The 16,072-nt window shown below is 42.3% G+C and overlaps 1 protein-coding gene across 3 annotated transcripts in view; it reads right to left on the bottom strand.

The window, feature by feature from the left end:
- The window catches only part of SLC5A11 (solute carrier family 5 (sodium/inositol cotransporter), member 11), a 55,872-nt gene that overhangs the window by 10,858 nt on the left and 28,942 nt on the right, over positions 1–16,072 (bottom strand). For all 3 annotated transcript variants that reach the window (XM_006867188.1, XM_006867187.1, XM_006867186.1), the window contains 3 exons: positions 8,527–8,662; positions 2,072–2,179; positions 1,564–1,714 (listed from right to left, as the gene is read on the bottom strand). In XM_006867188.1, the coding sequence (XP_006867250.1) occupies positions 1,564–1,714; positions 2,072–2,179; positions 8,527–8,662 (395 nt within the window). The remainder of the gene's footprint in view (positions 1–1,563; positions 1,715–2,071; positions 2,180–8,526; positions 8,663–16,072) is intronic.

A 16,072-nucleotide genomic window follows, 5' to 3' on the forward strand; every position in this document is an offset into this window, starting at 1 on the left:
GTGTATAGTCGTCTCTTATGCTGTCTAAAGAAGGTATTTGAAATAAACAAATCATTTGTCTTGCAGAAATCTATCATTCGTTCTCCAGCATTATTGATAGGTGTGTAAATTTGGTAATAGTCATGTTAACTGGTCTTCCTTGTAGGCATATGGTTACCATCATATCACTAACAGCACTGTACTTCAGGATAGACCTTGAAATGTTCTTTTTGACAATGAATTTGATGCCATTTCCCTTCAATTTATCCTTCCCAGCATAGTAGACTGTGTGATTATAAGATTCAAAATGGCTAGTACCAGCCCACTTCAGCTCACTAATGTCTAGGGTACTGATCATTATGCATTCCATTTCATTTTTGATGACTTATAGTTTTCCTAGATTTATACTTTGTACATTCCACACTCTGATTATTAATGTTTGCAGCTGTTTCTTCTCATCTGAGCCAGGCCACATAAGCAAGTGAAGATGGAAACGTTACTCCAGCCCTGTCATTAAGGTCAACTCTACTTTAGGAAGGAAGAGTTTGTATTTCGGAGGGGCTCATCTCTGGCATTATATCGGACAATGTTCTGTTGCTTTTCATAAAGTTTCTACTGGCTTTTTTTTTTTTTTTAATGGTTCTCCTTCCTAGTCTGGGAGCTCCAGTAGAACCTGGCAACTATGGTGACCCTGTAGTATTTGAAATACCAGTAGCATAGCATCTACATTACAGCAACACCCAAGTCACCACAGTAGACAAACTGACAGATGAGTGGTGGATCAGACATATTGTTTGCAATATTTTTGTCTTTTTATTTTCCTAGTGGTATCTTTTGAAGTACAAAATTTTTAAATTTTAATGAAGTACAAGTTGTCATTTCCCCCCCTCTTTTATAGATTATGTTTTGGTGTCATATCTAAGAATTCTGTCTTGAACTCAAGGCTAAGACAATCCTTAAAAAAAAAAAAAAAAAGCCCACTGCCATTGAGTCGATTCCAACTCATCACGACCCTGTATAGGGTCTCAAGGCTGTAAATCTATACGGGAGCAGAAAGCCCCATCTTTTTCTTGCTGAGCAGCTGCTGGATTTGAACTCAGGACATTGGGATATGCAGCCCAGTGCTCCACAGGGATTTTCAGAGTGTATCCACTCCAGTTGGCATTTACATATCATTTACATGCAGTTTATATGCCACTCATTTGGGTCATTTCTGTTTCCCCATTTGACTCCAGAACATTGCAGAAGGCTTGGTTTGGAAATCCCAAAACCCCTTGTCTCTTTTATTGAGCGATCAATCCCTCAGGTCTCAGTCCCGGTTAGTGCCCCGGGCTCTGAATCCCTCAGTCTCCTGACTCCCACCTCATAACGCTCCCTCACTAGGGTGATAGCTGCCTCACAATTTATCTTTCTCCTCTAGTGCTTCCATGCGGGCAGGAAGAGACTTTTTGTTTTACTTCACTGATCTTTCCTAAGCTAACTGGAAAAGTTGTGGATGTACTTTGCTCTGTGTGGATTCTATTCTTTCTCTCCTGACTAGCTGACCTTTTCACTCCCTGGCTCCTCCACCCATCAAAGCCTTACCTGCCGACAATCATGAGCTCTTTCTCAGATGCCTGAGGTCGGATATGATTCCAGAGGTCCATGGTGAAGATACTGCTGGCACTGTTAAAGATGGAGGTGAGGGAAGACATGAGCGCAGCTACCATCACAGCCATCATGAGCCCACGAAGCCCTGGGGACAGAAGGGAGGTCTCTGGGCCTCAGGCATTTCCTGTCAACAGCTGCTGCCTTCACTCAGGACCCCATTATCCCAGGCTCAAGACTGCTGACCCAGTGGGTTCAGCATGAGGAGACAAAGCATAAAGACTGGAAGCAGCTGACTGAGCTTCAGAGAGGCGGCGTGGTCAGAGCCCGCTGGGTAGCCAAGGCCTGGGCTATATCTGGGGGTCCTGACTCTGTGGCTTAGCTGGTCAGTCAGATACCATGCCCTCCAACAGCTCTCCCATCTTACCCCTTCCTCAGATCAGAGCCTAGCCAAATCTTTTCTGGGGGTTTCTGGGGGCTTGATTGAAGGAAAAGGGGGCATTACCTGTGGGCAGAAGTTCCAGCACTAGTTTGGGATATGCGATGTCAGAGCAGCCAGAGGGGTTGCTACAGACCTTCTTGCAGATTTCTGGATCTGCGCAAGCCACTTGGTCTGTAGAGAAAACAGAGTTCCAGTGCTGAGAAGACAGACCCTCAAAAGCCTAGGCCTAGCTACACATGACCTGCACAGACCAGTACCAGGAGCCAGGGTGATTGACAAGAACTCCAGGGACCAAGCTTTGTCCTGTCTGGAGAGCAAGACCCTTGCAGCGGGCCTCCTAGTCAGCACACCAGTACCCTTTTATCCTGCAGTGGGCAGGACTGGGTAATGGGTAAGAGTAGGGTTTGGGAAATAACACACATGTCTATCCGCAGGATAATGAATAAATAAAATGTGGCATATTCACATAATGGAATAATTATTACACAGCAAAAAAGAAAAAAAGGTATTACTGATGAAATAACTTTGATGAATCGCAAGAACATTGTGGTCAGCGAAAGGAAGCTAGGCATAAAAGAATGATTGCGAGTGAGCCCACTTATACAAAGTCAAAAGCAGACAAAACTGTGGTTATGGAAATCAGAATATGGTAATCTTGGTGGGGAGAATCCTGAGTGGATGATACACAAGAAAACCTTTCAGGGTAACGGAAATGTTCCATATAAACCATGCTATGATTTGTGTAAAATACAATCTATATGAAATCATTTTTTGCAATGATGGAAGTATCCTTATATCTTGATCTAGGTGATGGTTAGCAGATGTGTTCACATAGACATCAAGCTATAAGATTTGTTTCCTATATATTGTATTTCAGTTTATAGCTCAGTGAGGGACAAGCAAAAGAACCTAGACTTTGACAACTTTAATCTTTTCTCCATTTATATGGATGTTGTTTATTGGTCCAGTTGTTGTTGTTAAGTGCCATCGAGTCAATTCCAACCATAGCGATCCTGTATAGGGTTTCCAAGGAGCAGCTGGTGAGTTTGAACCACCAACCTTGCAGTTCAAATGACTTTGCAGTCTGACGCATTAGCCCACAGAGCCACACCAGGTGAGGATTTTTGTTTTATTTACATCAAGGTGTAACACATATCAAAAGCTGTGACCTTTGGTCTTTATCACTAAGTATTTTAAGTCCTCTTCACTTTTAACAAGCAAGGTTGTTTCATCTGCATATCGCAGGTATCAATGAGTCTTCCTCCAATCCTGATGCCGTGTTTTGTTTTTTTTTTCATATAACCCAGCTTCTCGGATTATTTGCTCAGCATACAGATTGAATAAGTATGATGAAAGAATACAATGCTAGTATGATGAAAAATACAACTCTGGTACACACTTCCTAATTTTAAACCATCCTGTGTTCCCTTGTTCTGTTAGAAGAGCTGCCTGTTGGTCTTTGTACAAGTTCCTCAGGAGCACAAGTAAGTGTTCTGGAATACTCATTCTCCTCATTGTTGTCCATAGCTTGTCATGATTCACATAATCAAAAGCCTTTCCATAGTCACACAAATAAACATCCTTCTGGTATTCTCTGCTTTCAGCCAAGATCCATCTGACGTCAGTAATGATATCCCTTGTACATTCTCTTCTGAATCAGACTTGAACCTCTGGAAGTTCTCTGTCAATGTATGGTAGTAGCCGTTTTTGTATTATCTTTAGTAAAATTTTACTCACATGGGATTTCAATGATATGGGCCTATGATTTCTGCATTCTGTTGGGTCACCTCTCTTTGGAATGGGCGCAGATATGAATCTCTGCCAAGTCAGTTGGCCAGGTAGTTGTCTTCCAAATTTCTTGGCATAGACGAGTGAGTGCCACCATACCACATTAGTTTGTTGAAAGATTTCAATTGTATTGCATCAATTCCTGGTGCCCTGTTCTTTGCCAATGCCTTTAATGTACTTTGGACTTCTTCCTTCAGGATCATTGACTCTTGATCATATGCTACCTCTTGAAATGATTAAACATCAACCATTTCTTTTTTATACAGTACCTCTGTGTATTCCTTCCATCTTCTTTTGCTGCTTTCTGCATCATTCATTATTTTGCCCTTGCAGTTGTTGTTGTTAAGTGCCGTCAAGTCAGTTCTGACCTGTAGCAACCCTGTGTAAGGTTTCTGAGGAGCAGCTGGTGAACTTGAACCACAGACCTTGCAGTTCAAACAGACTTTGCCATCCAGCGCGTTAACCCACACCACCACACCAGGATTCCTTCAATATTGCAAGTTGAGGCTTGAACTTTTTCTTCAGTTCCCTCAGCTTGAGAAATGCTGAGCATGTTCTTGCCTTTTAATTTTCTAACTCCAGGTCATTGCACATTTTGTTATAATATTTGACTTTGTCTTCTTGAGGTGACCTTTGAAATTTTCTGTTCAACTCTTGTATCTCTTCAGTTCATTTCTTCCTTTTTTTTTTTTTTTTGCATTTCTATGCTGGAGAGCAAGTTTCAGATTCTCTTCTGACATCTATTTTGGTCTTTCCCTTCCTTCTTGTCTTAATGAAATTTTGCCTTCTTCTTCCTATATGATGTTCTTGGTGTCATCCTACAATGCTTCTGGTCGTCGGTCTTTGGTGTCTAATGCATCAAATCTATTTTTCAAATGATGTCTAAATTCTGGTGGGATAAGTTCAAGGTCATATTTTGGCTCTCATGGACTTGTTTTCATTTCTTCAGCTTCAGCTTAAACTTGCATATGAGCAATTGCCGATCTGTCCCATAGTCTTCCCTGGCCTTGTCCCATAGTTTTCCCTGGCCTTGGCTGATAATATGGAGCTTCTCCACTGTCTCTTTCCACAGATATAGTCAGTTCGATTTCTGTGTATTCCACCTGGTGAGGTCTATGTGTACAGTTGTCTTATATGTTGTTTAAGAAGGGTATTTGCAATGACGAAGTCACTGGTCTTGCAAAATTCTACCATGTGATCTCCAGCATCATTTCTATCACCAAAGCCATAGTTTCCAACTCCTGTCCTTCGTCTTCATTTCCAACCTTTCCATTCCCACAGCTCTTCTTGTAGGGATCCTTCAATTTCATCATCTTGGCACATACATTTGAATAATGTTGTTTTTGTTGTTAAGTGCCATTGATTTGGTTCCAACTCATAGCGACCTTATGCACAATAGAACAAAACACTGCCCAGTCCTGCTCCAACCTCACAATCATTGTTACACTGAGGCCCATTGCTGCTGCCACTGAGGCAGATCATCTCATTGGGGGTCTTCATCTTTTTCTCTGTCCCTCCACTTTAACAAGTAGGATGTCCTTCTCTAGGGACTGGTCCTTCCTGATAATATGCCCGAAGTATGAGAGACAAAGTTTGGTCATCTTGGTTTCTAAATAACTTTCTGGCTGAAATTCTTCCAATACAGATTTGCTTCAATAAGAGTGGTATTAATTAACTGGTCTTCCTTGTAAGCATATGGATATTATCCTGTCATAGATAGCACTGTACTTCAATATAGATCTTGACATTCTGTTTGACAATAAAAACACCATTCCTCTTAATTTGACATGTCTGGCATAGTAAACTATATGATTGTAAGATTCCAAATGGCCAAAACCAGTCCATTTCAGCTCACTAATGCCTAGAATATGGATCTTTATGCATTTCATTTAATTTTTGACAACTTTTCTACATTCCTACTTCATACATTCCATGATCTGATTATTAATGGATATTACAGCCATTTTTCCTCATTTTGAGTTGTGCCCCATTAGCATATGAAGGTCCTAAAACTTCACTGCACTCACGTCATCATGTTCAACCCTACTTAGAGGCGACAGGTCTTCTCCAGTCAGACTCTGAGTTCCTTCCACCCTGAGGGGCTCACCTTCGGCGCTATATCAGAAAATGTTGTGCTGCTATTCATTAGATTTTCAGTGGCTCTGGTAGCATAGAGGTTACGAATTGGGCTGCGAACCTCAAGGTCAGCAGTTCGAAACTACCAGCTGCTCTGCAGGAGAAAGATGAGACTTTCTGCTTCCGTAAAGATTTACAGCCTTGGAAACCCAGTTCAGGGTCGCTATGGGTCGGAACCGACTCGACGGCACTGAACAACAACAACAACAAACATTCAGAAGTAGTCGGTCTCTCTGCCTACCTGGTTTGTCTTAGCCTGGACGCTCTTGTTGCTGTTGTTGTTATTTAGTGCCGTCGAGTCGGTTCCAACTCATAGTGATCCTGTGAAAGGTTTCTGAGGAGCAACTGGTGAGCTTGAACCACCAACGATGCGGTTCAAACCAACCTTGGAGTTCAGCGCATTAACCCACAGTTCCGTACCAGGAAGCTCAGCTAAAACCTGTCAATCATGTGTGACCCTGCTCGTATTTACACACCGGTGGTATAGCTTCCAGCATCACAGCAACACACAAGCCACCACAATACAACAGACGGTGTGTCTTACATCAGATTTTATCTCCTCACCACCTTATACAAAGGCACTCTAAAACAATTAAAAATATTGCAGAAGTGCCTCCAAGGTGCAAAAGAAGAATCCTATTGCTTGACACATGGCAATTAAAAATATATATATATTTCTTTTTCCATCTGTTTCTTAACAGTCTAACAGCTGTTCTCATTTTGCGCTGTCAAATGCAACAGCACTGGCTGGGAATTTCTCTCCCCTCCAGTTCCATTCTCTCCTGGCCTCTCTAATGTCATCCATCTAGGCTTCCTGACAGCTTTAGCTCATCATCTCTGCTTCTGTGATGATGAACACTTCCCAAGCAGACAAACAGAGGCTTCCTGCTTGGAAAACAGAAGAGGAGAGAAAACGAGTACATACTAATGTCTAGCACATGCTGAATACATTTTTGTCGGGATAGACTATCTATCACATTAGTTTTAATAACTTTTTCACTACCCTATAAGGAATGCGGGACTCCTGTGTGGCACTGTAGGATTGCCACTGGACTATGAACCACAAGGTTGGCAGTTCAAACTCACCAGCCACTCCTTGAAAACCCTATACAGGGTTGCTATGGATCAGAACCAACTCGATGGCACTTAACAACAACAAGTAGGGAAAGGGTATTTTTTTAGGTTCAAATCTGATGAATTCTGCCTCTTGTTGCCCAAGTTTCTCTCTTCAAGGTGTACTGAGAAAGAGAAAAAACTTCCCTGAGATATTTAATTGTTAACAACAAAGTTTATGTTTAACTTTTCTGGAATGCAATCTTCAAACATGAAACCTGGGACAGACACAAAGCTTATAAAACATGTTACCTGCAGGAAACTGTTTATTACATCCAGTCTTAAGAACATGTTGATCATAGGAAAATTAGTTGGCTCAGCTAAGTTGTGGTGTGCCATGGGGTTGGTTCCAACTCACAGAGACCCTGTACAGGGTTTCCGAGGCTGTAAAACTTTACAGAAGCAGAACGCCTCCTCTTTCTCCCATGGAACATCTGGTAGTTTTGAACTGCTGACCTTGAGGTTAGCAACCCAATTCATAACCACTACGCTACCAGAGCTCCTTCAGCTAAGTTACAGCTTTGTGATAATTAACCCACTTTCCAGCAGTGTCTGATCACCTGTCTTAATTAAGTGACCTGTGAGTGGTCATCTAAGTAAGATGCAAGTATTGGTTACTTCCTGTCTGGAGTGATGAAAATCAAAGTCACATGGAATCAATTGGTCCAGTGGACTAATGGACCTTGTGGACATCAATCTCCATGACAAGAACTAGATAGTGCCTGGCTAATACTAACTGCTCTGAAAGGGAACACATTCAAGGGTCTTGGATAGAATGGAGAAAAATGTGGAGCAAAACTCAAAATCATAAAAGAGACCAGGCTTACTGGTCAGAGAGAGACTGGGTAACTCTTGAGACTGTGGTCCTCAGTTAGCCTTCGGGTCTGGAACTGAACTCACCCCATGGCTCAATTTTCAGCCAAACAATAGACAGGTCTAAAGGGGAGCGGTAACACCAGTGAAGTATGCATACCTTAGAATCATCAACCGTGTAAGACGGAAAGGGCAGTGTTTACTTAAGATCAAAGTTCAACAGTGTTAGGAACGAAGGAGGAATAATAGAAGCAGGAAACACAGAGAGGAAGGGATTAAGCAATGGTCCACTGAAAGGATTGCAATCAGTGCCATTAAACAATATGTATGAATTGTTGAATGGAAAACCGATAATCTGCTATGCTAACCTTCATCCAATTCACCATAAGAAGTATAAAGAGAGAGAGAGAAAGAACAAAATTGAATGGTTGTTTTTCAATCTCTATTCAATTTAGCCTGGGACATGTGTAGAACTTACCCAATATTTGGAAAGAGCATAGAGTCAAGAGATGCAAAGATGGAGAAGCTCAAGTCTAATCCTCACTAGGAAGGGACTCCAGTCTCATTCTCTTGGGGCAGGCAGTGTCTGAGACACAGATACTGTCAGGGACTGAGGCAGGGACTGAGATTCACAGTCAGATGAACTCTTTTCCAAGTTGTTTTCTCACCTGGGAAGAGGACACGACTGATCATTCCAGGAAACACCATCATGAAAAGAGGCAGCACCTTCAGGTATGCGGCCATCAGAGATCCTCCTTTGGCATGGGACAGGTTCTTGGCAGCCAGGCTCCGCTGAACAATCACCTGGAAGACAGGGTATTTAGAAGCTGCTATGCTCTTGTAGCATAGTGGTTATGAATCGGGCTGCGAACCTCAGGGTCAGCAGTTCTAAACTACCAGCTGTTCCGTGGGAGAAAGATGAGGCTTTCTGCTCCTGTAAAGATTTACAGCCTTGGAAACCCTGTACAGGGTCGCTATGGGTCGGAACCAACTCCATGGCACACAACAACAACAATATGACTTTCTCATATCGCAAACTAAGTATGTATAAGAGTTCCTGGGTGGTGTAAACAGTTAATGTGTTTGACTACTAAACAAACAGGTTGGAGGTTCAAGTCCATGCAGAGATGCCTTAGAAGATTTGGTAATCTACTTCTAAAAAAAAGTCACCAAGAACCCTATAGGATACCCTGTGAATATACCTTTTGAAAAAATACCCCTTGAAACATATAGGGTTATCATGAGTCAGAATCACCCTGACAGCAACTGGTACCATCTTCTTGGCAGTTATAGCAGATTTAGCATCCTTGCTTGGCTGGCTTCTCTTTGAAGAAGCATCTCTTTCCTATTCTCAATCCATGTGGTTCCGCTGGGGCAGCTATGACTCCACCCTGCTACCTCCTCACTCCTTTATCCAGCGGTCGGATGTGGTCAGTCAGGTTCTCCATAGACGCGTGGTAGCTCTGTAGGGTAAGTACTAGGCCACAAACCACAAGGTTGGTGGTTCAAGCCTACCAGATGCGCCATGGGAGAAAAAGGTGAGACTTTCTGTTCCCGCAAAGATTTACAGTCTTGGACACCCTGTTGTTGTTAAAGGTGATGTCACTATTAGTTGGAACCTGCTCAATGGCACTTAAGAACAGCAACAACATGGAAGTACTCTGCCTCTATGATTGGTTAAGAAAAAGTAATCAAATATATTCAAACCATGCCAATTAGAGCTCTCCATGGGACTTCTCTCGATGGCACTTAACAACAACAACAACATGGGACTTCTAAATGAGTGGGAATGAGACACCTCCTGGTGTGGCGCTGTGGGATAATGTGTCAGACTACAAAATCATTTCAACTGCAAGGTCGGCGGTTCAAGCTCACCAGCTCCTTGGAAACACTTTACAGGGTTGCTATGGGTCGGAATTGACTCGATGGCACTTAACAACAACAACAACACCCTATAACCTCCAATGGAAAGGTAGAGAGAAAAAAATGTTTCTGATGACCTCGAATGAGTCCCTCAGTCTAGCTGTGCCAGGTCTGGTTCCCAGTACGAGCTGTAGAGACAGACCGCCTGGCTGTGTCCCCGTTACTCCTCTGTGTTCCCGTTTCCTCTACTAGGGAAGTTTTGACAATTATATGAAGCAAGCAAAACATTTAGAATACTTAGAATAATAGTGCCTCTGACCTCCCAGCTACGCAAGTTAAAAAAAGAATCTGGTATACTTAAACTCTTTATTTAAAAAAATAAACTAAAAGAATCCTCACTATATCACCAAAATACTTCATGAGAAGAATGTCAAGGAGCCAGATTGTCCCAAACCCCACACCAGACCCCTAGCAGTTTTTAGACTCCACAGTACCAATGTACACACATTTTTAAGAGACATTAATTTGGGAAGCCTGTCATCTGCAGAATCCATGGGAATGGATAGTATCAGACAGTTGCCAGAGGCATCAAGATGACCAAGAAGGCTCCTTCTGTCCAGACCTGGGAAGTTAGCTGTCCGTGCTTAGCAGGGTTTATCCTACATACCAGGACTCCAAAAGAGGCATGCAAATCTATTAGCATTGGTTGAACTATGTCTTCCAAAAATATGTGTCGTAAATCCCAGCCTCTCTTCCTGTGGTTGGAGACCAGATGTAGCTGGTAGGATATGTACTGGGCTGCTAACCACAAGGTCAGTGGTTCAAATTCACTACGCCCTCCTTGGAAACCTTATAAAGGGTGGCTATGAATCATAGTAAGGAGCTCTGGTAGCATAGTGGATACCAGTCAGGCTGCTAACCTCAAGGTCAGCAGTTCGACACTCCCAATTGTTCCGTGGAAAAAGATGAGGCTTGCAGCTCCAGTAAAGATTTATAGCCTCGGAAACCCTACACAGGGTCGCTATGAGTCGGAACCCACTCCACTGCACAGAACCACCACCATTATGAGTCAAAGTTGAACCCACTTGATGGCACTTAACAACAACAACGCCTGAGGGAAATTTGAGAATGGATCATTTTTGTCATGTTAATGAGATTGTTGTTGTTAAGTGCCCTCTAGTCTGTTGGACCCTACATATGGACAGAAGAAACACCTCTAAGTCCTGTACCAGCCTCACAATTGCTGCTAGGTTGAGCCAATCTGTCTTGTTCAGGGTCTCCCATGGTGTCCTTATCCAGGGACTGGATAACATGCCCAAAGTATGAGATGAAATCTGGCCATCCTGGCTTCTAAGGAGCACTCTGGTTGTACTTCTTCCAACACAGATTTGTTTGTTCTTCTAGCAGTCCATAGTACGTCTAATATTCTTCTCCAACACCAGAACTCACATACATCAATTCTTCTATGGTCTTTCTGATTAATTGTCCAACTTTCACAAGCATATGAAGCTACTGAAAATAGCCCGGGTCAGGTTCACCTTAGTCCTCAAACTGACATCTTTTCTCTTGAACACTTTAAAGAGGTCTTCTGCAGCAGATTTGACTAAGGCAATATGTCCTTTGATTTCCTGCCTGCTGCTTCCATGAATGTTGATGGTGGAGCCAAGCAAAATGAAGTCTTTGACAACTTCAACCTTTTCTTTACTTATCATGATGTTAATTACTGACCCAGTGGTGAGGATTTTTGTTTCTTTACATTGAGGTGCAACCCATACTGAAGGTTGTGGTCTTGTATCCTCATCAATAAGTATTTTAAGTCCTCTTCCTTTTTGTAAGCAAGACTGAATCATCTGCATATCCCAAGTTGTTAATAAGCTATGTTCCCATTCTGATGCCATGTTCTTCATATAATCCAATTTCAACATACAGATTGGATAAGTATGGTGAAAGAATTTGCGGTTCAGAATATTCCTTTTCCATAGTGTTGTCCACAGCTTATCATGACCCACACAGTTATAAGCTTTTGCATAGTCAATAAAGCCTTTCTGGTATTCTCTGCTTTCAAACAAGATCCATCTGACATCAGCAATGATATCCCTCATTCTATATCTTTCTCTGAATCTGACTTGAACCTCTGGTAGTTAGGGTATATCTTGAGTCAGTTTCTCTTCAGATGTAAAAAAGATTAACCAAGCAAACTAGCTAGCAGTGATGGAGGAAGATTAATGCCAAGCCACTTGGAGAGCTCCAAAGAACCAGGAAACAGAAACTGAAGAAACAAAGGCCTTCTTCAAGAGCCAACAGAGGGAGAAAGTCTTCCCTGAACGTCAGCACCCTGACGTTAGATTTACAGTCTCCTAATCTGTGCGAAAGTAAAGCCACCCTGCAGAAAATAAATACACCCAAAGGAAGAGTTCTACTGTGTCTTTACACTACACAATACCATAGGGTCTCTGTGAGTCAAAATAGACTTGACAAAAGTGGGCAGTGAGTTTCTGTGATATTTCTATTACAACAGCACTAGATAACTGGTGCTGTAGGATAAGCACTGGACTGCTAACCACAAGGTTGGCAGTTCAAGTCCACCAGCTGTTCTGCAGGAGAAAGATGAGGCTTTCTGTTTTGTAAAAAAAATTTATAAGGCAGTACAGTGGCTCCATACTATAAGCACCGGACTATGAACCACAAAGTTTCCTGTTCAAGCCTGCCAGCTGCTCTGTGGGAAAAAGATGAGGCTTGCAGCTCCTGTAAAGATTTAAAGCCTCAGAAACCCTGTACAGGGTCGCTATGAGGCAGAACCAACTCGACCTCCATGGCACCTAACAATAACAGCAACAGATAACAAAGACAAGGTGTCCGTCCCATCTGGAAGCAGACAGGAGAGCTTTGTAAAATGAACCCTTTCTACCTGTAGATCCCAAACTGTGAGTGAAGAGAATGCTGGCTTTTATGACACTGAAGTGGTATGTCCTACTATGAATTTAAGAAGAAGCCAAGTTTGAAGAGAATTGTACTGTTTGAGAGAAAAAAAGGTAAGTTCAAGTAGGCAGGTCCCAAGTGCCCAGGTCCAAGTAATGGGAAAACCTCACAGGAATGTTGTGAGAATGTATTGGGTTAATGCATATAATATACTTAGATCAGTGACCAGCACATCATGTGACACGCATTCATATTTAAGTGCAACAATTATTACCAATGATTATTGCTAATAACCCAGCTCAACAGCAACACCATGTGGCGAAGACCACAGTCACAGAGGAGGCCCTGAGCTTCTGGGCTCAAATGTCCTGTCTGTCATTTGGAGCTAAAGCCTCAAGTTCTTGAGCATACTGGGACCTTTAAGAGGTAGCCTATAAGAGCTAGACATGTGAACTCCCTAGTAAGGGTTTGAGGAAACCCCATTGCCCACATTTGTCAAGTTGGTTCTGACTTAGAGAGACCCTGGAGGACATAGTAGAACTGCTCCTTAGGGTTGTGAGATGTTCAGTCTTTACACAGGCAGACAGCCTCATCTGTCTCCTGAGGGGCAGCTGGTGGGTTTGAACTTCCGACCTTGCAGTTAGCAACCCAATTTTTAACCTTGAGTCGTCCCTAATTTACAACATATTTGAGTTACCAACAATTACAGTTATGACCATCTGATTTTGTCTCTGTGTGCATCTTATTGTTAGAAATATGTACTACATACAATGTTATAATATATAATTTGCTGATGTTATTATAGTCAAATACTCCCCTTTAGATGTTCAAAGATTGAATTTATAAAGATGCTGATAATAAAAAGGTAATTATGTAAACTTGAAAAAAAAAAAAAAAGAGGTATTCAACTTACATCAGGAGCCCTGTTATAAATGGGGAACTACCTGAGCTTGTAAAAATTAATAATAAGTATATGCTGATGAGCTGTGCTAAAAGCAATGTAACATAAACAATGGCAACATTTTTCATGCCTTTGGTTGTTGATCTATGAGATGTCCCTGAAACCCAGGGCTTTGGCCCACTTCCATGCTACCCTATTTTGTAACTATTGTCGCTGTGAAGTGCCATCAAGTCGGTTCTGACTCACAGTGATCATGTATGGGGTTTCCGAGGAGCAACTGGTGGATTTGAACCGCCAACCTTGCAGTCCAGTGCTTTATCCCACAGCACTATACCAGGACTCCCTCTGCACTAATAACCTCATTTAACAGATGAGAGAAGGAGCCAGAGATGCTAAGTAGTGTTCTGAGATTACCCTGCCTGAACTTGATCCATGTCTCTTGGACTGAACACCCATGCTGTTACCATAGTCCTGATTGTCTCCCAGAATCTCTCCCACCTTATATTTCCTAAGGACAAGAGGGATTTCTCTCTGAAAGGGTCATTGTATGTACAGTCATCCATCATGCCTTGGCACTTTGCTCTTCGTCTTCAGGAGTTTTTGCAGACGGGTGGGACTTGGGTTTCAGTCTCTGAAAAGTTCCCTGCGGACTCCTGGTGTGGTGCTGTAGGATAAGCACTTAACCTCAAGGTCGGTTTGAACTGAAAGACAGGCAGTTTAAATACACTAGTCACTCCTTGGAAACCCTGTACAGGGTCGCTATGTGTCAGAACTGACTCAATGGCACTTTAACAACAATAACAACAACAATATCCCCTTCATCAGTTAAATTTCCTAATCCCTTGTTTATTATTTCATTTAAACACGTTAACCCTGACTCTGTAATAGAGCATCCAAAATGGTATACGGATACCAAATATTCTTAGGAAACAGCAGTAGCATATAAAATGGTTTTCAAAACTTAAAAATCTATATACCCCAGGATCCCATAAACTGTATATTAAGAATTTTAAATTTTTTTGGCTATGCTCAATCAAACCTATTTTTTCTAATGTTTTATTTAACTTTGATTTTAAGTCATTAGAATTACACATTTATTCACATTGTTGTTGTTAAGCACCATTGAGTTGGTTCCGACTCATAGGAAACCTTGGAGGGTCTCTGAGGAGCGGCTGGTGAGCTTGAACCACCGACATTTAGGTTCAAACTGATTTTGCAGTCCAGCACATTAACCCGCAGTGCCACACCAGAATTCCTTTATCACCATTAAAGATATACTTTTAGTAAATTTAATAAAATCTGGCTACATGGCAAATGTATTCTTTCAGAGAAGTGTACTCAAAACCTACATTTTGACATAGCAATGTAATATATCTAATGTAAAACGTAATGGTGTTGCTGTTAAATGCCATCGAGTCAGACCCCCAGCGAGATGGATTGGTAAAGAAGAAGCATCAATGGGCTCAAGCATGGCAACAATTGTGAGGTTGGCCCAGGACTGGGCAGTGTTTCGTTCTGTTGTGCATAGTGTCGCTATCAGTCAGTGCCAACTTGATGGTACGAGTCAGTTCTGACTCGTAGCAGCCCTGTGGAGGGTTTCCAAGGTGTGGCTGGTGGATTTGAACCACTAGCCATTTGATTAACAGTCCAGTGCTGCTCCTACAATGCCACACTAGTCATTTAAAAAATAGATAATAGTTAAGAACGTTAGAAAGCACTAACAGATGCACAGTGACTGGTCCTCATCCATCACTGGGACTCAGCTACAAGGCTCCCCTTACATAGATATTTGCTGCATATAGTTTTCTATCCATCCATCCAGAATTTCTTTATGCATATACAAGTAATTCTATTCCTCCGCTTTTCATACATGATAGCTTATTATACACATAGCTTTGTTTTTTTGCTTTTCTCATCTTTCTTTTTCACACCAATAATACCTTACGAGAGCTGCTCATTTCAAGATCAGCAGTTCAAAACTACCAAAGGTTCCATGGGATTAAGATGAGGCTTTCTGCTCCTGTGAAGATTTACAGCCTGGGAAGCCCTGTACAGGGTCTCTATGAACTGACTCCATGGCACATCATCACTGCCACCACCAATCTCTCAAGACCTTTATTCCCACTTCCTACTGTGCTCACACTCCTCCATCAAAGCCTTTGCTTAACCCTTACTTCTCGATCATACCTGCTGCTCTGGACTGAATTGTGTTTCCCAAATATGTACGCTGTCTTGGTGTCGTGCTGTAGGACAAGCACTGGACTGCTAACCACAAGGTTGGTGTTTCAAACCCAGCAGCCACTCCTTGGGAACTCTCTATAGTATCACTGTGAGTCAGAACCAATCGACTAGATGGAACACCACCACCATCACCATCACCACCACCTCCATCACCATCACCACCATCACCACCATCACCACCACCTCCATCACCATCACCACCATCACCACCATCACCACCACCTCCATCACCATCACCAACATCACCACCACCACCACCTCCATCACCATCACCACCATCACTATCACCA

The sequence above is a fragment of the Chrysochloris asiatica genome, unplaced genomic scaffold (assembly GCF_000296735.1).
Source record: "Chrysochloris asiatica unplaced genomic scaffold, ChrAsi1.0 scaffold00102, whole genome shotgun sequence".
In the NCBI taxonomy this organism is placed as follows: Eukaryota; Metazoa; Chordata; class Mammalia; order Afrosoricida; family Chrysochloridae; genus Chrysochloris; species Chrysochloris asiatica.